Raw genomic sequence first — 22,361 nt, forward strand, 5'->3', positions numbered from 1 at the left:
TTGCCGAAATGTAAACCCAAATCACTGAATTTCGGTGATTATGGTTGGTGCTGAAATTTTTCTGAAACTGAAAGTGAAAGCCACCCATCGTCATTCTCCCGTGGCAACTCACACACTCTCGAGTATCGTCCTTTCCCCTTGTTAGAGGTGTTATCGTGGGTTGGCCTCCTCCACCTTTGGCTCTGGGTGAGAACCATTGGTACGGCATGCCGAACCGGACTATGGCGACGTTATGGCATTGTTTCATTCTTGGAGGCTCCGCCTCATTTCATGAGCACGACCTCTTTCACCATGCTGTAGGCAGAACCAGTTTCATCTGGGACTTTTGAGGAGCGCCGCATAATGGTGGCTCAACTAGGAGCGGACACCACGACCATGGTGGAGCTCCTCACAAACCCGGAAGATGTTGACGAGGATCGGGAGCGCGGTGTTCTCGTCCCTACAGAGCGTCTGCACAATTGACCCACAAGCACCGCTAGCTTCACATCAACGTGGAGCCGCGGGAGTGTCTGTTCGAGGGGCTCGAGGCTGAGGACAATGATGCCAAAGAGGCACAACTTGTAAGAAAAACACAACTTCTCTTTTTCGGTAAAAAATCCCTTTTTCGGTAAAAACACCTAGTTTTTTAGGGGTAAAAACCTAATTTATTCATCAGAGTCCACATGGAGTGGGATACATCTTTGGTCGTGAGGAACGCCAAACCAGACATGGCGACCCGGACCTTTCGAAAGGGAAAACTTTGCTAAGCTATGTGCTTCATAATTAACAGCACGACTCTCAAAAGAAAAATTACAATGAAGAGGGTAGACACTTTGATGTTTATTTCACTAATGATTGCACCATATGCTCCTCACGCACTCCTATTAATATCTGATACGACTTGCTGACAGTCCGAGACCATGATGAAATTTTGGACGCCCAAGTTTGTGCAAGAGAAATAGCCTCATGGCAGGCTACAACTTCCAGGGTGGCCGGGTCAAGAACTCCTTCAACAACTAGTGCCGAACTCCCCATAAAATTACCCCCTTCATCTCTGCAGACAGCCGCTGCAGAACCTCCTCTTCCTGCTAACACTCCTGCATCGACATGGATCTTACAGTATCCAGAGGGTGGCTTCTTTGGTTTTCGATGTGATTGCTGCGGTAAGGTAGCGCTCCGAGTCGGGTTCTGTTCCTTGCATCTAATGATAGCCAGGTCTCCAATAAACCTATCGTTGAAACTATGAGTCGGTTGAGGGCTCTGGAAGATTGCTTCATGGACGGCCTTCCGCCGGGCATGCCATATAGACCATAACGTGACTAGCATGATAACAAAATTTTCATGTGATAACATCTCCATCAGTGTAAACAGCCACTGTTTGGCGTTTGGCTCCGTAGTTGCTATGATGTTCCCGATGGTAGACCATGTAAATGATACATTGTGGCCCATTCGCTGGGACTGGAGTGGGTCGTAGCCCAAATCGGTAGTAAAAAAGAGTCAGTTATAGGCCCGATCGGGTGGGAGAGAGGAGGAGATGCGCTATCGGGAGCAAAATCCCAGGAGTAATTGGTATTAAAACTTGCATTATTCACACATTTCCATAGACCAAAATGAAGCAAAATCCCAGAAGCAATGACCCGACGATTCTTGATATATCCAACTATAAAGAGCAACATTGCAATTGCATTTACAACAACAGTTTTGCTAACAAAAAACTATAAACATTCAAAATACAACATGTGCGCTTGCCTGATGTGCAGAGTAGACTAGAAAAAAGAAGTTGACTCGATGCATATAGTAGCATCGAAAAACTGATCCACCGCCCATTCAACCCGTACAATATCCCTGTCGAGCACCAAATATTGATCTACAAGCATTCTCATATGTCCCACCGTCAAATTCCCCGTAACACGTACACAAGATCTAATGGGTAAAGCAAGAATGACCCAAGTTAAGGGAAGCTCGAACGCTCTACAATCGTCTCTGCAGGGATTGCAGGTCATGAAATCCACAGCATCATCCTCAACCTTGTTTTGAAAATAGTGTATCAAGTGGGGAAATCTCCTACAATTAATGTAAGCTCTCCCTGCACTTTAGCATACTGAAGAAATTGGATATTTTCTTCCAAGCAATCATGGAGTATAAATTTGATTGAAGATTGGACTGCATTAGTGAAAACTACAGACGTGAAATTTATAAATCCCCCTCTGACAGAAACCAAACTGCTCCTGGGTTTGTCAAGGAAACCATCATCCAAATCTAATGTGGCCTCGAATATTCGCCCAGGTATTTCATCTGTTGCTTCAACTGGCACGTCCATTTCAATGATCCAGCACCCCGCATAAGCGGATATGGCACGGCTCAAATCAATATTTTTATTTTCTTATACCAAATTTTACATAGTGAATCAATAGGAATGTAACTATTTAAATTCCAAATGTAATTTAATTATGAAGTGATCGTAAGATTACCTCGGGTGAAGAATAGCTTATTCTGCATCCTGCGTGATGAATAGCATTGACTATTTGTCACCCTGGGTGAGGAATAGTTATTCTTCACCCCCTCTATTTTACCACCAGTGCACTATAATTTTACGTTCCGTAAGTTTTTTCTTATTTCTGACGTAAAAAGAGACCGTAAGAAAATATATAATCGCCGTAAAAAATATTTTATGTTATGTAAAATTATAAACGTAAAAACATAGTGTAAAATATACATAAACTTCAAATTTTCTTGTCTTATGACCTATATATATTATAAATGGCTCAACTGAGAAGTCTCCACAATCACTGAAAGAAAAATATAATCCAATTCATGAATTAACACCATACCACAAAACTAGAAGTTTTTTTCCTATATGCTTTCACAGCCAAAGGTTTCATCTTTTAATAAACTGCTCCTCCTCTCCATTCTTGTACTCGTAGATATGAGAACTCCACCATGAACATCATACACTATGATGGACTTGATCATGCATAAATTGCCATGGATAGAGAAAATTGTAGAAAGTGTGTGCTAGTAAGAGTCGATTTGCACATCTCAACTGGTTCTGGGGGGATAGATTTGCTGATCAAATCAACCCTATCTTGCTCAACCAAACTCCCAATCAAAGTAGTTTGACTCCCACTAATCAGTCCTCGCACCTCACCCAACCAAGGCCCATGTAAAGAAATCAAAGGAGAGTTGACAACACGAACATAAGCAGTTTTAATCGTGATCAGCTCTGGCAGCAACTCACCTAAACCATGTCCATGTACAGAAATCGAAGGATCAGGTAGTATTGGCACCACACCCAAAACAGGTCAAAGTAAAGGTCGGTTGCTCAAAGGTTGCGCCCATCTTTTGCTGATGATTAAAGGTTGCACACTTCTTGTGCTGATGATCAAAGGTTGCACGATGAATGATATCAACAAAGCATGCCAAAAGTATCATCATTAAGTCATACATAACACATACACACGCACACACACACACACAACAATAAAGGACAATACTAGGTAGCCACATGGATGTTTTCCCATGAGGTGGCTTCCTCCCCTCTCTCTTGCATGCAAGCACTAGTAGAAAACAGGGCTTTCGTTCGGGCCTGGCCAGCCCATTAGTCCCGGTTCCGCACGAACCGGGACCCATGGGGTGCATTAGTCCCGGTTCATGAGCCCAGGGGGGCGGCCGGGCCACGTGGGCCACTGGTCCCGGTTCGTCTGGACTAGTTGAATTAATATAACTAGTTTATTTTTAGTAAATGCTTAGTTGAACTAGTTGAATTAGTAGAACTAGTTTATTTTTAGTAAGAAAATTTAGGTATATGAGATTTGATGATCTAATTAAAATATTACTATATATATAGCTACTTTATATATTTTAGTAAGAAAATTAATAGAACTAGTTTATTTTTAGTAAATTCTTAGTTGAATTAGTTGAATTAATAGAACTAGTTTATTTTTAGTAAGAAAATTTAGATATCTGAGATTTGATGATCTAATTAAAATATTACTATATAGAACTAGCTACTTTATTTTAGTAAGAAAATTAATAGAACAGGTTTATTTTTATTAAATGCTTAGTTGAATTAGTTGAATTAATAGAACTAGTTGAACGAATAGAAGTAGTTGAATTAGTTGAATTAATAGAACTAGTAAGTGTTTAATGTTTCGCCTATATGAACATAGGAAATGTCGTCTGACAACGAAAAAGATTTCATTAAGTGCGAATACTGTGAAGACCAGCGCGGCCTGTGCGACAGAAATTTCCTTGTTGATGATAGGCGCTTCAGCATCAAGCTGGATGAGACCTTCAAAGTGGATACAGTAAGTCACAACGACAACTCTTTTTTCGTAATTAAGCATGACTTATATATGTTTCATTTGCTTCAACTTATAATTTTAAATTTTCACTATTCTACTAGCGCATCCCCTGCCATGCAAGAATTTTTGTCTTGGATAAGATAGGTTTCAGTGCTATGGAAACTATGGAGGTAAAGAGAGTTTACCTGAAGACCGAGCATGGTTATACTTTCAACGTCAAATTATACAATGCAGACACGTACACCTATTTTGAATGCAAAACTTGGCAAGCACTATGCAAGGCTTATGCATTTGAGCCTGATATGGTTATCACCTTTGATATTCGTCCGGAAGATGATATTGAAGGTAATAGAGACATCTGGGTCGATGTGCAGACACCTCCAGTTCTACCATTATGTGAGTTTCTCAACCATATTTATGTCTTTGATATTGTTTATTCAAAAATAGTTGACAACTAATTTCTATTGACAGCTTATTTCCATTCAAGCAAACATGTCCGGCGCTTGGTAGACATGACCTACTACTGTCCCGGAGCTGAACTAAACTGCGAGGAGATAAGTCATTATGTTTCATGGCTTGAGGATCTTCATACTGTTAAGACAAATTTTCTTCCTGCACTTAGAAATGTTAGTACTCAAAACGTGCGACCAATAGTGATCGTATTGAACTACGGTCACATCTATTTACGAAAGATGGTAAGATTTTTACTATTTGTCCTCAGTGCATCTTTTGCATACATTATTTTTTTGCTAAACTTTCATTGCTAAGTATATTAATTACTATACGATGTTCTTCAACAGGGACTCCCGATGACAGTTGTGCCTCAGTGGAACGAGACTAAAGGTCACATGTCAATGGTTAGCTTACGGCCAAGATATCCTACATTGCACATGAGTGCATTCAGGATTTCTAAAAGCGATGAATGCTTAATAGTGAAAGATTGGAGCAAAATTGTTAACGATCCCAGCAGAGAAGTACTAGGGGGCAGCAATGAGAAACGCAGCCCACGATTAGGAGACAGGTTCATCTGCATGCTCCAGTATGATGAATCAGGAGAGCTATACATGTTCTATACTATTTTACCTGGGAGAGAGCAGCAAGAGTGATTTAGCTACTTCATGCTCTTAGTACTTTTGTCCTCTCATGTCCATGTTCTTCGTCCTGAACTTAATCTCAAAGGGTGATTTGCTTTTGTGGTGTTATGAACGTTTATAATATGATGACCATGTTGAACTCGATGATATCTTTGCTTCTGGTACAAGTGAATGTTTTTTCTTTAAGCTTGTGTTGGTGCTGATTAGATAGCGGTAATGACTATGATGATTAAACAGTGGTAATGACGACTATGATGATTTTTAGCTAGCTAATTTACTGTTGTTGATGATATGATGCAAGAGTTTTTATATTAATATGATGATGACGATGAGTTATTGTTGGAAATATGCCCTAGAGAAAAATGGTTATTATTGTATTTCCTTGTTCATGATAATTGTCTATTGTTCATGCTATAATTGTATTAACTGGAAACCGTAATACATGTGTGAATACATAGACCACAACATGTCCCTAGTAAGCCTCTAGTTGAATAGCTCGTTGATCAATAGATAGTTATGGTTTCCTGACCATGGACATTGGATGTCATTGATAATGGGATCACATCATTAGGAGAATGATGTGATGGACAAGACCCAATCCTAAGCATAGCACAAGATCGTGTAGTTCGTTTGCTAATAGCTTTTCAAATGTCAAGTATCGTTTCCTTAGACCATGAGATTGTACAACTCCCGGATACCGTAGGAATGCTTTGGGTGTACCAAACGTCACAACGTAATTGGGTGGCTATAAAGGTGCACTACAGGTATCTCCGAAAGTGTCTGTTGGGTTGGCACGAATCGAGACTGGGATTTGTCACTCCGTATGACGGAGAGGTATCTCTGGGCCCACTCGGTAGGACATCATCATAATGTGCACAATGTGACCAAGGAGTTGATCACGGGATGATGTGAGTTACGGAACGAGTAAAGAGACTTGCCGGTAACGAGATTGAACAAGGTATCGGGATACCAACGATCGAATCTCGGGCAAGTAACATACCGATAGAGAAAGGGAATTGAATACGGGATTGATTGAATCCCCGACATCGTGGTTCATCCGATGAGATCATCGTGGAACATGTGGGAGCCAATATGGGTATCCAGATCCCGCTATTGGTTATTGGCCGGAGAGGTGTCTCGGTCATGTCTGCATGGTTCCCGAACCCGTAGGGTCTACACAGTTAAGGTTCGGTGACGCTAGACTTGTTATGGGAAATAGTATGTGGTTACCGAAGGTTGTTCGGAGTCCCGGATGAGATCCCGGACATGAAGAGGAGCTCCGGAATGGTCCGGAGGTGAAGATCGGTATATTGGACGAAGGATATTGGAGTCCGGAATTGTTCCGGGGGTACCAGGCTATGGCCAGCATGTCCGAAAGGGGTTTCGGAGGCCCCGGCAAGCGTTGGGGGGCCTTATGGGCCAAGAGGAAGGGGCAAACCAGCCCACTAAGGGGTTGTGCGCCCCTCCCAACCCCTCTCACGTAACGTGGAGAGGTGGGGGCGCCACCCCTAGGGCAGCCACCCCTCCCGGCTTGGGGGGCAAGTTTCCCAGGGGTGGGGGCGCCCAAACCCATCTAGGGTTTCCCCTGGCCGCCGCCTCCTCCTCTAGATCCATCTAGAGGGGCCGGCCCCCTCTCCCCTTCCCCCTATATATAGTGAGGGGTGGGAGGGCAGCCATACCCTTCCCTTGGCGCAGCCCCCTTCCTCCTCATACATCTCCTCCTCCTCCGTAGTGCTTGGCGAAGCCCTGCCGGAGAACCACGAGCTCCATTGCCACCATGCCGTCGTGCTGCTGGAGTTCTCCCTCAACTTCTCCTCTCCCCTTGCTGGATCAAGAAGGAGGAGACGTCCCCGGGCTGTACGTGTGTTGAACGCGGAGGCGCCGTCCGTTCGGCGCTAGATCGGATCTTCCGCGATTTGAATCGCCGCGAGTACGACTCCATCAACCGCGTTCTTGTAACGCTTCCGCTTAGCGAGCTTCAAGGGTATGAAGATGCAGTCCCTCTCTCTCGTTGCTAGCATCTCCTAGATTGATCTTGGTGACACGTAGGAAAATTTTGAATTATTGCTACGTTCCCCAACAGTTATTATATCATTTATGAAAGAAACCGCAGATTAGTTTCAGCTGGATGGATCCTAGCTAAGTGATCAAGTATATGACATATCCATATTATACTTGATCACTTAATTATAGGTGATCAAGTATAATATGGATATGGCATATACTTGATCACTTAGCTAGGATCCACATGCATCCAGTCGAAACTAATCTGTGGTACTTTCACCTAATGATTTAACAACTAAAATAATCACTAAATTAAATTGAAAACACAAAATTAAAGGAAAAATAAAAAATAATACCAAAACACACCCAAACATTTAGTACCGGTTGGTGTTACCAACCGGTACTAATGTCCTGCACGCACCCGGGCCTGGCTCGTGCCACGTGGTGGCACTTTAGCGCCGGTTCGTGATGAACCGGTACTAAGGGGGGGGGGGCTTTAGTCTCCACTCTTTAGTGCCGGTTGCAGAACCGGCACTAAAGGCCCTTACGAACCGGCGCTAAAGCCCGGTTCTGCACAAGTGAGTCACGGGCTAATATACTATAATGTTTATCCACCCGTTACAACGCATGGACAATTATCTACTTTATTAAAAGAAACATGATATATTGATGGATTTCTCTTAATATAGAGAATGATAAACAACGCCAGCAGTGATCTACCATTTGTTGTCAGTACAAAAGGGCTCAACAACCGACTGTATTTCATAGCTGTATCTAAGTATTGTTTCATAGTAGTGCATCTTGATGAAAATGGGTTTGCGTCGAAATAAATGTTTCAAAGGCAACGCTACCAATGGTTTGATCTTTCGCGGAAAAAAGAATAGTATGATATGAATATTAAGATCCATACAAGTAAAAAAAAGATAGTTGTGAAGACCCTAATGTATGGTAATAAAAAAATTGTAGGTGAACGAAAAGTTGTAGTCAGTCATCTATAGAAGAGTTTCGAACGATGTGAAATGTTTTTTTCTCTATTTACTATTTGAAGCCTCACAAAATTGCACATTAATGAAGTAAAAATACAATCAGTTTACTTCCATCACGGGTCATCGACTTGCATATAAGATCCAGGTTATGCTCCACTTTGGTTGGAGGCTATTCAGAAGCTGGTTAAGTTAGCTTGTGGGGGAAGCCTCGTTGTATTTCAGTTAGGTTTTTTTAGGGATTCTTTTTTGGTTAGTTATGTTATATTTTCTTTCTACAAGAAGGGTATGCAATAGGTGGAAATACAGATGAACCGTGTCTCACAGGCACACATCTTCTATCTAAAAGGTCCCCTTGGTTCCAAAATATAATGCATTGTTTCATTGTCCATATTCATACATTGACCAATAATTAGTTCAATAGTATTTATTTGAAATTACAGGAAATAGGCATCATTAGATTCATCTTCAAAAACACTTTGATATAATTATGATATGTAACCATTGTCTAAATATTGTATGAGGGATTTACGGTCAAAAGTCAATTACAAGTAGTCAAATTACGCCTTGTAATTTTGAATGGGGAAAGTAATAAAGAACTAAAGATATTGTAGCGCAATAACAAAACTTGATGGTCTACGGATTCGAAATTTAAATTCCCGATCTCGCCCGTTCGAAAAAGTATGACCGAAAAAAATCATCAATTGGTATTGGATACCAATCCTTTTGTTTTTGAATTCCTTGTAAAACACATTTACAAGAATGGGTAATCAGAATATCACACATGCATGCAGATTTCATTAGCAAACACAAATTTGCCAAACAAAAATAGCAGGCATGAAACGTGATTTGATGATTTTTCCTAAAAAAATCTAGTAATGCATGCGTAATTTTGGAAATATAGTATAACTAATTCAGTGTAGAATTTTGTTAAAGATTTTACTTTTCTCTTAAGAATCTAAGTTATGCACACCATATGATGTTTTCTTGCTTTATAATATTTTCCATGGCATGTTCAGTTTTTTTTTTCAAATCAAGAAAGATTTCCCACCATGGTTCATTCATCTCCCCACCACTCTCCTCCCCTTTATGATGGCAATTAGTTCAAAGCTTTACTTGGTAACCAATACTATGAATGAACATTGCATGTTCCATCCTTGCTATATATGGAGGCATGTATCATGGCATCGACTACACATCTCCAGGACCTCAAATTCAACATTTGGGGGCACTCTTCCGGCGATGCACCTACATGCAGCTTCCACGGCTCTACGAGCTCCTGGGAGATACGTCCTGCACATTGGCGAGCATTGGCCAATCTTTCTTGAGGACGACCATCTGCTAGTGGTACCCGACCTCCTGTCGTAGCGGTAGGTTGTGTCCAACGTCAGGCGCTCGAGCGAGGGAGCACTCTCAAGGATGTAGATTAGGAGTTGGACCAGGCTCTTGGATGGACAGAACCCCGTGATTGTCACCTGCCTGAGGCAGTTATGTCGGCCCTCTAGCCTCTGCCTCAGATACTCATGGTCGTCTCCAAAACCGAAGTCGGATCTAAGGGCACCCTGCTCTACCTGCATATACATTACACATGTAGAATCAACATTAATGTTGTTGTTCCGATAAACAAGTTTAACATAGTAATTGGCACATATAGCTCTAGGAGACGTGGATAGTGACTTACGCGCAGGATGAAGGAATCCAAGGTAGGAGAAGCATCAAGAAATGAAACCAAAGAGAAGACATCATAGCTCTTGGGGAAGTCCGTTATATTTCTAAAAGGTGGGAAGGCCATTGTTGGTCCGAGGAGTTCAATATCCAAGTGCTTGAGGCAGGGGAGCTTGGAGGCCAGGGTTGGAACTTTGGCATTCTAAGGAATGATAAATCCAAGGATTAATCATATGTTTCTTCCAGCATAGAGGTGTGGCATGCATATCTCTATCCATTATATACTTAAACAGTCCATCTATGATCTTTAAGGTGTTAAAATCAACAAATACCTCAGTGCGAGAGCGCAGGGTAAGGCTCTCGACAGTTCCTAGGACGGATGGTAGCTTGGCGCGAGCATCAGAGAGAAGAATGCATGACAAATTTACATTCTTAAGCTGAAAAGAATTTCTAATGGAGATTTCTATCAGGGTCCCAACACAATAAAAGGAGCAGAGATTTGGAGCATCGATCTCTACCATCTTCAAACTCTTGCATTCTGTAATACTAAGGAAATTGAGTTGTTGCATTGTACAAGGTATTTGCAGGCAAGTTATCCCACTACAAAAGAAGAGGACCAGCTGCTCAAGGGAAGAAGATTTTGAGAGCAATATGCCTAATCCTTCCTCGCTAATGTCCACAAGAGTCAGCTGTAAACATTTCAATCTTCTCAAGAGGCCAAGTGTGGGCGTGGGATGAAAAGAGCAACCCCAAAGGCCAAGAGATTGAATCGAACTTGCAGCTGCGTCGTCAGACAAAACGGAACAAGGGAAGTTGTACTTTTCCTTCATGAGTAAAGGCATTGCCAAGTCAAGTTCTTTGATCCCAGCCTTAACGGTGACTTGGAGCCACCCATCGAGGCATGCGGCTTTGATATTGTTGCAAGGGGCAAGATGAAGTTTAAGTGTCTTCACCTTCACCCCATTGCCATAATGGTTTCTAAGAATTCTGTCAACCTTGTCAATGATGTAGGTCTCTCTTTCCTCAAACTTCTTGTGAGTCAACCCAAGTGTTTCGCAGTTGAGTGTGAGGTTGGAATAGCATCTCCAGGAATGTAGAAGCCCACGAGACGCGCAGGCAGCACGCGCGGCTTCTTGCACCGGCAAGAGGGAATGTATACGGTGTACGATGTCCTGCAGAACCAGGTTTGACAAGTTTCAACAGTTAGATTGTAGCTAGTAGTTGGCTGATTAGCCAGCAATGGATGAAGACAGTGTATAAACAGAGACAAGTATATGCAAGTGTTTTTTGGCGAATTTACAGTGCGCGTGATACATGAAGCACTTAATTTCTTATGGAAACATAGCGGTTTGAGCAGTTTGTCGCTGGATGGCATTCATGTACAATTTTTCGGTAAAGTTACAAAACAGCAGGCACTACTTATTTTCTACTCCCTCCCTTTCTAAATATAAGTCTTCGAAAACAAGATTATACCTGTGGGAGTTCCTCGAAAACAAGATTTTGACTCATATTTCGGCGAGCGCCTCGGGAAATATGGCCGGTTGCGCCGCGTCTGCCTTAGCCGGCCGATGAAGCCGCCTCTGGTCCACTATCTCCAATAATGCAGCGGATAAGGTAAGTATTGTCCCACCTTTGCTGATGCAACTGTGAGATTCTGCGAAAGGGAGCCGTGAATTCTGAATAACCAGAAGGATTTTCTCCTAGAACACGAGAACCGTGACGTCTTGGGATATACATACATGATGCTGCGGCAGGAGTAGGGGTCGCCGTGCGTGGACGGCCACCAAGAGGGCGTCGGTTGGAGGCGCCGGCGAGGGGACATCCGGATTGCCGTCGCCTGAGAAAGCACTTTGAAGGTTTCGGCCGTGCCTATATTTTCGCCGGAAACAGCGGCCTTCGTTTCCCGTTTTAGCTAGCCCCATTCTGGCTCACATCGAGGAATCCCTGTTTATCACGCTTTCTGTGAAGTCACTGTAGTATAGTGGTAAGTATTCCCGCCTGTCACGGGGGTGACCCGGGTTCGATCCCCGGCAACGGCGCTTAACTTTTTTTCCTACGTTTTGACTTCAATTTTTTTTCTCTGTATAAAATTCTGCTGTGTCTATACTCTATACTCCGTCATAGATGGCCGCTAGAAAGAAACTCTCTGTCAGAGATGGGATGATGAATCAGAGGTGGATGATAGAATCAATACCGAGGCACAGTTTGGCTCTTTCATCAGGATTAGGGAGCTCGTTCTTGCCACTCACCTGGTCGATGTATCTGACAAAAGAATTCACACATATTCCATCATTTAGGTACTGGCACTTACAATTTGTCAATAGGTCATGGAAATGCAGCCACTTGGCACAAGAATTTTGTTCACACTCATGTTCCCTGTATAACCATCATGCTATTCAGTTACGACATGTATCATTTGTGCTTTCTGTAACTGAATTCATGTTCCGGAACTTAGATGCTCTGAATCTTTGTGATTTCGTGCTGTAATCAAATCCATGTTCCAATGCTTACAATTGTTCAGTATATTACCATTTTTTTTCAAGAATTTCAATATATTACCATGGTAATGCAAAATCTTTGCACACTCGCATATGACTGGTTACTACTGTAGGACTTAATTATTTCATGTGTCCTCGAGTTGATCCAACTTGTCTTTTCAAACTGTTGACACAAGGAATCAGGGAAGAGTGAACAGCTAACGTAGCAATCCACATGGAATAGAAGATAAATCATACTCCTATAGCAATTAGTTTCAGAAATTTATGGTACACGTCAATACCAGCTTGATTTTGTGGTCACACGCACAGAAGTCTCAAAGTTTCAAAAGGTAAACTATATCAGCATGCTGAAATTGTATGACAAGTTATCACTGAATATTTCTCTCTCAGGAAAGAATTGAATCACAGTAACAAATGATCTCCTAGTTAAAAATTTGCAGCACCTTTTAGAATTTTGATCACTTCACACCACATTATAAATTCACCATGTTTCATTTTAAGATCTCTGCTTTCCCATTACATCCTGCTCGTATGCACCTCCAGTCCGAATTGAAAGGTCGGAAAGATGCGGTGATAAATGCTCCCTGCCAGCCCTAAGCTAATGTAGTGTGAACTGTGAAGTGGTCTAATTTCTCAAAAAAGGTTGCAAACTGTCAACTTGTGACAAATAGGTGGTCTACGACTCTGTTTTTTTTTTCATTTAGCTTTACAGATTTCATATAAAACATAGCCCGGAAGTCCAGAACCGCTAAATAGCAGTTACAAAGTATAAAATCAATTTGCATATTAAGAACTGGAAGATTACATTGCACAACTGTGAAAGCTAGCTAGTAGATAAGTAAAATCTGCAAGTTGATATGTAGACAACAAAGATTCAAAGCAACAATGGCAAAACACAATAGGGTCAGGGTGCATGAATCATAATGGTTAGTGGTGAACTTGAATAGTACTTCATATTACAGGGACCCTAGGGGGGGCATAGACGAAAGGAGCAAACTCATTGGAAGAGGAGTGGGATTACCTCGAGGGGAGGGAGGCTTCCTCTGTCGTGGTTCTAGGGCACGGGATGATGACGGAGGCGGGCCTTCCTCTGTCGTGGTTCTGGGGCATGACCGCGGTGGATCTCCACGCGGGTGTCCCAGTCTGGCATGTATGAGGCCAGCGTAGGCCACGCAGCGATGTGGCTTCTTCTGCGGTCGACGTCTCACACCGACGGTGTGGTGGTTCCAGCCGTGTGCGGTTGTTTACCGGTGGCGGGGAAGTTCCCTTGGGGTGTGGCAGAACACAGTGGAGATGGATCCGGTGGTCATGTTGGATGTGAGTATGCCAGCGAAAACTTAATTCGGCCTCAGTCGGAACCATAGACGGCGTGCTACCTCTTGAGCATGCGTTGGTTTTTCCTTGAAAAGGAAAGGGTGATGCAGCAAAGTAGCGTAAGTATTTTCCTCAGTTTTTGAGAACCAAGGTATCAATCCAGTAGGAGACTACACGCAAATCGCCTAGTACCTGCACAAACAATCAAGAACCTTGCAACCAACGCGATAAAGGGGTTGTCAATCCCTTCACGGCCACTTGCAAAAGTGAGATCTGATAAAGATAATAAGATAAATATTTTTGGTATTTTTGGTGTATAGATTGGAAAGTAAAGATTGCAAAATAAACGGCGACAGAAATTGGCAAGTTGACGGGAAACTAATATGATGTAAAATAGACCCGGGGGCCATAGGTTTCACTAGAGGCTTCTCTCAAGATAGCATATATTACGGTGGGTGAACAAATTACTGTCGAGCAATTGATAGAAAAGCGCATAGTTATGAGAATATCTAGGCATGATCATGAACATAGGCATCACGTCCGTGTCAAGTAGAGCAAAACGATTCTGCATCTACTACTATTACTCCACACATCGACCGCTATCCAGCATGCATCTAGAGTATTAAGTTCATAAGAACAGACTAACGCATTAGACAAGATGACATGATGTAGAGGGATAAACTTAAGCAATATGATATAAACCCCATCTTTTTATCCTCGATGGCAACAATACAATACTCGGTTCCCTTTCTGTCACTGGGATCGAGCACCGCAAGATTGAACCCAAAGCTAAGCACTTCTCCCATTGTAAGAAAGATCAATGTAGTAGGCCAAACTAAACCGATAATTTGAAGAGACTTGCAAAGATATCAAATCATGCATATAAGAATTCAGAGAAGAATCAAATATTGTTCATAGATAATCCTGATCATAAACCCACAATTCATCGGATCTCAATAAACACACCGCAAAAAGAATTACATCGAATAGATCTCCAAGAGAATCGAGAAGAACTTTGTATTAAGATCCAAAGAGAGAGAAGAAGCCATATAGCTAATAACTACTCACACATCATCGGAGAGGCTATGGTGTTGATGTAGAAGCCCTCCGTGATCGATTCCCCCTCCAGCGGAGCGCCGGAAAAGGCTCCAAGATGGGATCTCACGAGTACAGAAGGTTACGGCGGTGGAAAAAGTGTTTCGTGGCTCCCCTAGATGTTTTCTGGGTATAAGAGTATATATAGGAGACAGAAGTAGGTCGGTGGAGCTGCGAGGGGCCCACGAGGGTGGGGGCGCGCCCTCCTGCCTCGTGGCTTCCTCGTTGCTTCCCTGACTTCCACTCCAAGTCTCCTGGGTTGCGTTTGTTCCAAGAAAGATCCTCGCGAAGGTTTCGTTCTGTTTGGATTCCGTTTGATATTCCTTTTCTGCGAAACACTGAGATAGGCAAAAAACAGCAATTTGCATTGGGCCTTCGGTTAATAGGTTAGTCCCAAAAATAATATAAAAGAGTATATTAAAGCTCATTAAACATCCAAAACAGATAATATAGTAGCATGGAACAACAAAAAATTATAGATACGGTGGAGACGTATCAAGCATCCCCAAGCTTAATTCCTGATCGTCCTCGAGTAGGTAAATGATAAAAACAGAATTTTTGATGTGGAATGCTACCTAGCATAATTTTCAATGTAATTTTCTTTATTGTGGCATGAATGTTCAGATCCGAAAGATTCAAGAAAAAAGTTTAATATTGACATAAAAATAATAATACTTCAAGCATACTAACTAAGCAATTATGTCTTCTCAAAATAACATGGCCAAAGAAAGCTCATCCCTACAAAATCATGTAGTTAATCCATGTTTCATTTTTGTCACACAAAATGCTCTCATCATGCATAACCCCGATGACAAGCCAAGCAATTGTTTCATACTATAGTATTCTCAAACTTTTTCAACTTTCACGCAATACATGAGCGTGAGCCATGGACATAGCACTATGGGTGGAATAGAATATGATGATGGGGGTTGTGTGGAGAAGGCAAAAAAGGAGAAAGTCTCACATCGACGCGGCTAATCAACGGGCTAGGGAGATGCCCATCAATTGATGTCAATGCGAGGAGTAGGGATTGCCATGCAACGGATGCACTAGAGCTATAAATGTATGAAAGCTCAACAAAAGAAACTAAGTGGGTGTGCATCCAACTTGCTTGCTCACGAAGACCTAGGGCATTTGAGGAAGCCCATTGTTGGAATATACAAGCCAAGTTCTATAATGAAAAATTCCCACTAGTATATAAAAGCGACAAACTAAGAGACTCTCTATCATGAAGATCATGGTGCTACTTTGAAGCACAAGTGCGGAAAAAAGGATAGTAACATTGTCCCTTCTCTTTTTTTTGGGGCCTTCCATTTTTTTGGCCTTTCTTTTTTTTTCTTTTTTTGGGAAATGCTCTAATAATGATGATCATCACACTTCTATTTATTTACAACTCAATGATTACAACTCGATACTATAACAAAATATGACTCTATATTAGTGCCTCCGGCGGTGTACCGGGATGGGCAATGAATCAAGAGTGACATGTATGAAAAATTATGCATGGTGGCCTTGCCACAAATATGGTGTCAACTACATGATCATGCAAGGCAATATGACAATGATGAAGCGTGTCATAATAAACGGAACGGTGGAAAGTTGCATGGCAATATATCTTGGAATGGCTATGGAAATGCCATAATAGGTAGGTATGGTGGCTGTTTTGAGGAAGATATAAGGAGGTTTATGTGTGATAGAGCGTATCATATCACGAGGTTTGGATGTACCGGAGAAGTTTGCACCAACTCTCAAGGTGAGAAAGGGCAATGCACGGTACCGAAGAGGCTAGCAATGATGGAAAGATGAGAGTGCGTATAATCCATGGACTCAACATTAGTCATAAAGAACTCACATACTTATTGCAAAAATCTACAAGTCATCAAAAACCAAGCGCTACGTGCATGCTCCTAAGGGGGATAGATTGGAAGGAAAAGACCATCGCTCGTCCCCGACCGCCACTCATAAGCAGGACAATCAAAGAAACACCTCATGCTTCAAATTTGTCACACAACGTTTACCATACGTGCATGCTACGGGACTTGCAAACTTCAACACAAGTATTTCTCAAATTCACAATTACTCAACTAGCACGACTCTAATATTACCATCTTCATATCTCAAAACAATCATCAAGTATCAAACTTCTCATAGTATTCAATGCACACTATATGAAAGTTTTTATTATACCCATCCTGGATGCCTATCATATTAGGACTAATTTTATAGCCAAGGCAAATTACCATGCTGTTCTAAAGGACTCTCAAAATAATATAAGTGAAGCATGAGAGATCAATAATTTATATAAAATAAAACCACCACCGTGCTCAAAAAGATATAAGTGAAGTACTAGAGCAAAATTATCTAGTTCAAAAGATATAAGTGAAGCACATAGAGTATTCTAATAAATTCCGATTCATGTGTGTCTCTCCAAAAGGTGTGTACAGCAAGGATGATTGTGGTAAACTAAAAAGCAAAGACTCAAATCATACAAGACGCTCCAAGCAAAACACATATCATGTGGTGAATAAAAATATAGCATCAAGTAAAGTTACCGATAGACGAAGACGAAAGAGGGGATGCCTTCAGGGGCATCCCCAAGCTTAGGCTTTTGGTTGTCCTTGAATTTTACCTTGGGGTGCCTTGGGCATCCCCAATCTTAGTCTCTTGCCACTCCTTATTCCAAAATCCATCAAATCTTTACCCAAAACTTGAAAACTTCACAACACAAAACTCAACAGAAAATCTCATGAGCTCCGTTAGTATAAGAAAACAAATCACCACTTTAAGGTACTGTAATGAACTCATTATTTATTTATATTGGTGTTAAAACTACTTTATTCCAACTTCTCTATGGTTCATACCCCCCGATACTAGCCATAGATTCATCAAAATAAGAAAACAACACACGAAAAACAGAATCTGTCAAAAACAGAACAGTCTGTAGTAATCTGCATCAAACGCATACTTCTGTAGCTCCAAAAATTCTGCAAAAATAGGAAGACCTAGATAATTTGTTTATTGATCTACTGAAATTGGAATCAGTATTTTATCACTTTCTGGTGACTTTCAACAATTGTTTTCATGAGCAGAAAGTTTCTGTTTTTTTCAGCAAGATCAAATAATTATCATCCAAGAAGATCCTATAGGTTTTACTTGGCACAAACACTAATTAAAACATAAAACCACATCCAACCAGAGGCTAGATGAATTATTTATTACTAAACAGGAACAAAAAGCAAAGAACAAAAATAAAATTGGGTTGCCTCCCAACAAGCGCTATCGTTTAATGCCCCTAGCTAGGCATAAAAACAAGAATAGATCTAGGTATTGTCATCTTTGGTATGCAATCCATAAGTGGCTCTCATAATAGATTCATAAGGTAATTTAATTTTCTTCCTAGGAAAGTGTTCCATGCCTTTCCTTAATGGAAATTGGAATCTAATATTTCCTTCTTTCATATCAATAATTGCACCAATCGTTGTAAGGAAAGGTTTACCAAGAATAATAGGACATGTAGGATTGCAATCTATATCAAGAATAATAAAATCTACGGGCACATAATTCCTATTTGCAACAATAAGAACATCATTAATTCTTCCCATAGGTTTTTTAATGGTGGAATCCGCAAGGTGCAAATTTAAAGAACAATCATCAAATTCACGGAAACCTAACACGTCACACAAAGTTTTTGAATCGTGGAAACACTAGCACCAAAATCACATAAAGCATAGGATTCATGATCTTTAATCTTAATTTTAATAGTATGTTCCCACTCATCATAAAGTTTTCTAGGGATAGAAACTTCTAATTCGAGCTTTTCTTCAAAAGATTGCATTAAAGCATCAACGATATGTTTAGTGAAAGCTTTATTTTGACTATAAGCATGAGGAGAATTTAACACGGATTGCAACAAGGAAATACAATCTATCAAAGAACAATTATCATAATTAAATTCCTTGAAATCCAAAATAGTGGGTTCATTGCTATGTAAAGTTTTGACCTCTTCAATCCCACTTTATTAATTTTTGCATCAAGATCTAAAAACTCCGAATCATTGGGACGCCTTTTAACTAAAGTTGACTCATCTCCAGTCCCATCTTTATCAAGATTCATATTGGACAACAAAGATTTAATAGGAGACACATCAATCACTTTTAAATCTTCATCATTATTACCCTCTAGCCCTTCCGGTTTGGCAGCCATCTTATTAACTAAGGTGGCCTGCTTATACGAAATTTGACCTACTAAATTTTCAAGATGAGCAAACTGAGATTTCAAACTGTAAAATTCCTTAGACATATTGCTACCTCTTGAGCACTGCGTTGGTTTTCCCTTGAAGAGGAAAGGGTGATGCAGTAAAGTAGCGTAAGTATTTCCCTCAGTTTTTGAGAACCAAGGTATCAATCCAGTAGGAGGCCACGCACGAGTCCCTCGCACCTACACAAACAAATAAATGCTCGCAACCAACGCACTAAGGGGTTGTCAATCCCTTCGCGGTCACTTACGAGAGTGAGATCTGATAGATATGATAAGATAATATTTTGGGTATTTTTATGATAAAGATGCAAAGTAAAGAAAGCAAAATAAAAACGGCGTCAGAAATAGCTTGTTGTCGGGAGATTAAATATGATGGAAAATAGACCCGGGGGCCATAGGTTTCACTAGTGGCTTCTCTCAAGAGCATAAGTATTACGGTGGGTAAACAAATTACTGTTGAGCAATTGACAGAATTGAGCATAGTTATGAGAATATCTAGGTATGATCATGTATATAGGCATCACGTCCGCGACAAGTAGACCGACTCCTGCCTGCATCTACTACTATTACTCCACACATCGACCGCTATCCAGCATGCATCTAGAGTATTAAGTTCAAAAGAACAGAGTAACGCTTTAAGTAAGATGACATGATGTAGAGGAATAAATTCATGCAATATGATATAAACCCCATCTTGTTATCCTCGATGGCAACAATACAATACGTGCCTTGCTTCCCCTACTGTCACTGGGAAAGGACACCGCAAGATTGAACCCAAAGCTAAGCACTTCTCCCATTGCAAGAAAGATCAATCTAGTAGGCCAAACCAAACTGATAATTCGAAGAGACTTGCAAAGATAACCAATCATACATAAAAGAATTCAGAGAAGATTCAAATATTGTTCATAGATAAACTTGATCATAAACCCACAATTCATCGGTCTCAACAAACACACCGCAAAAGAAGATTACATCGAATAAATCTCCACTAGAGAGGGGGAGAACATTGTATTGAGATCCAAAAAGAGAGAAGAAACCATCTAGCTAATAACTATGGACCCGAAGGTCTGAGGTAAACTACTCACACATCATCGGAGAGGCTATGGTGTTGATGTAGAAGCCCTCCGTGATCGATGGCCCCTCCGGCGGAGCTCCGGAAAAGGCCCCAAGATGGGATCTCACGGGTACAGAACATTGTGGCGGTGGAATTAGGTTGTTGGCTCCGTATCTGGTAGTTTGGGGGTACATAGGTATATATAGGAGGAAGAAGTACGTTGGTGGAGCAACATGGGCCCCACGAGGGTGGAGGGCGCGCCCAGGGGGGTAGGCGCGCCCCCTACCTCGTGCCTTCCTAGTTGATTTCTTGACGTAGGGTCCAAGTCCTCTGGATCACGTTCGTTCCAAAAATCACGTTCCCGAAGGTTTCATTCCGTTTGGACTCCGTTTGATATTCTTTTTCTGCGAAACTCTGAAATAGACAAAAAGCAGCAATTCTGGGCTGGGCCTCCGGTTAATAGGTTAGTCCCAAAAATAATATAAAAGTATATAATAAAGCCCAATAATGTCCAAAACAGAATATAATATAGCATGGAACAATAAAAAATTATAGATACGTTGGAGACGTATCACATATCATCAAGCTCTTTGTTCATGTACTCCATAAAACTTTTTTGTTCTTTAAGCTCGCTTCTGAAGAAATTATTATGCTCAAATTGTAAAGACATAAAGCTTCTAACGTTGTTTTCAATTTCTTCCAACCTTCTAAGGTGAGGATCAACGCTTTTTGGCAGAGCCATCGAAGCAAACAGGCACACTAACACCCAAGAACACAGGAAGCAAGCAAAAAGGAGCGGACGAAAAAGGGCAAATAAAATGGCAAAGGTGAAGTGGGGGAGAGAAAAACGAGAGGCAAATGGCAAATAATGTAATGCGAGGGAGAAGAGTTTGTGAAGGGTACTTGGTATGTCTTGACTTGTGCGTAGATCTCCTCGGCAACGGCGCCAGAAATCCTTCTTGCTACCTCTTGAGCATGCGTTGGTTTTCCCTTGAAGAGGAAAGGGTGATGCAGCAAAGTAGCGTAAGTATTTCCCTCACTTTTTGACAACCAAGGTATCAATCCAGTAGGAGACTACACGCAAATCGCCTAGTACCTGCACAAACAATCAAGAACCTTGCAAGCAACACGATAAAGGGGCTGACAATCCCTTCACGTCCACTTGCAAAATTGAGATCTGATGAAGATAATAAGATAAATATTTTTGGTATTTTTGGTGTATAGATTGGAAAGTAAAGATTGCAAAATAAACGGCGAAAGAAATTGGCAAGTTGACGGGAAACTAATATGATGTAAAATAGACCCGGGGGGCATAGGTTTCACTAGAGCCTTCTCTCAAGATATCATATATTACGGTGGGTGAACAAATTACTGTCGAGCAATTGATAGAAAAGCGCATAGTTATGAGAAAATCTAGGCATGATCATGAATCTAGGCATCATGTTCGTGTCAAGTAGACCGAAACGATTCTGCATCTACTACTATTACTCCACACATCGACCGCTATCCAGCATGCTTCTAGAGTATTAAGTTCATAAGAACAGAGTAACGCATTAGGCAAGACGACATGATCTAGAGGGATAAACTCAAGCAATATGATATAAACTACATCTTTTTATCCTCGATGGCCACAATACAATACGTGTTGGTTCCCTTTCTGTCACTGGGATCGAGCACCGCAAGATTGAACCCAAAGCTAAGCACTTCTCCCATTGCAAGAAAGATCAATCTAGTAGGCCAAACTAAACCGATAATTCGAAGAGACTTGCAAAGATATCAAATCATGCATATAAGAATTCAGAGAAGAATCAAATATTGTTCATAGATAATCTTGATCATAAACCCACAATTCATCGGATCTCGATAAACACACCGCAAAAAGAATTACATCGAATAGATCTCTAAGAGAATCGAGGAGAACTTTGTATTGAGATCCAAAGAGAGAGAAGAAGCCATCTAGCTAATAATTATGGACCCGAAGGTCTGTGGTAAAACTCACACATCATCGGAGAGGCTATGGTGTTGATGTAGAAGCCCTCCGTGATCGATTCCCCCTCCAGCGGAGCGCCGAAAAAGGCCCCAAGATGGGATCTCACGGGTACAGAAGGTTGCGG

The 22,361-nt window shown here is 41.3% G+C and overlaps 1 protein-coding gene across 1 annotated transcript; it reads right to left on the reverse strand.

The window, feature by feature from the left end:
* Positions 1 to 354: 354 nt before the first annotated feature.
* LOC123160717 (uncharacterized) lies at positions 355 to 11,862 on the reverse strand. Its single transcript, XM_044578566.1, has 6 exons — positions 11,769 to 11,862; positions 11,503 to 11,683; positions 10,362 to 11,201; positions 10,046 to 10,231; positions 9,840 to 9,935; positions 355 to 450 (listed from the first exon to the last, which is right to left on the reverse strand). Exons 2-6 carry the CDS (start codon positions 11,536 to 11,538, stop codon positions 355 to 357), a joined length of 1,254 nt encoding a protein of 417 aa, XP_044434501.1. The 5' UTR covers positions 11,539 to 11,683; positions 11,769 to 11,862.
* Positions 11,863 to 22,361: the final 10,499 nt, after the last annotated feature.

Source organism: Triticum aestivum, chromosome 1D, assembly GCF_018294505.1.
Source record: "Triticum aestivum cultivar Chinese Spring chromosome 1D, IWGSC CS RefSeq v2.1, whole genome shotgun sequence".
In the NCBI taxonomy this organism is placed as follows: domain Eukaryota; kingdom Viridiplantae; phylum Streptophyta; class Magnoliopsida; order Poales; family Poaceae; genus Triticum; species Triticum aestivum.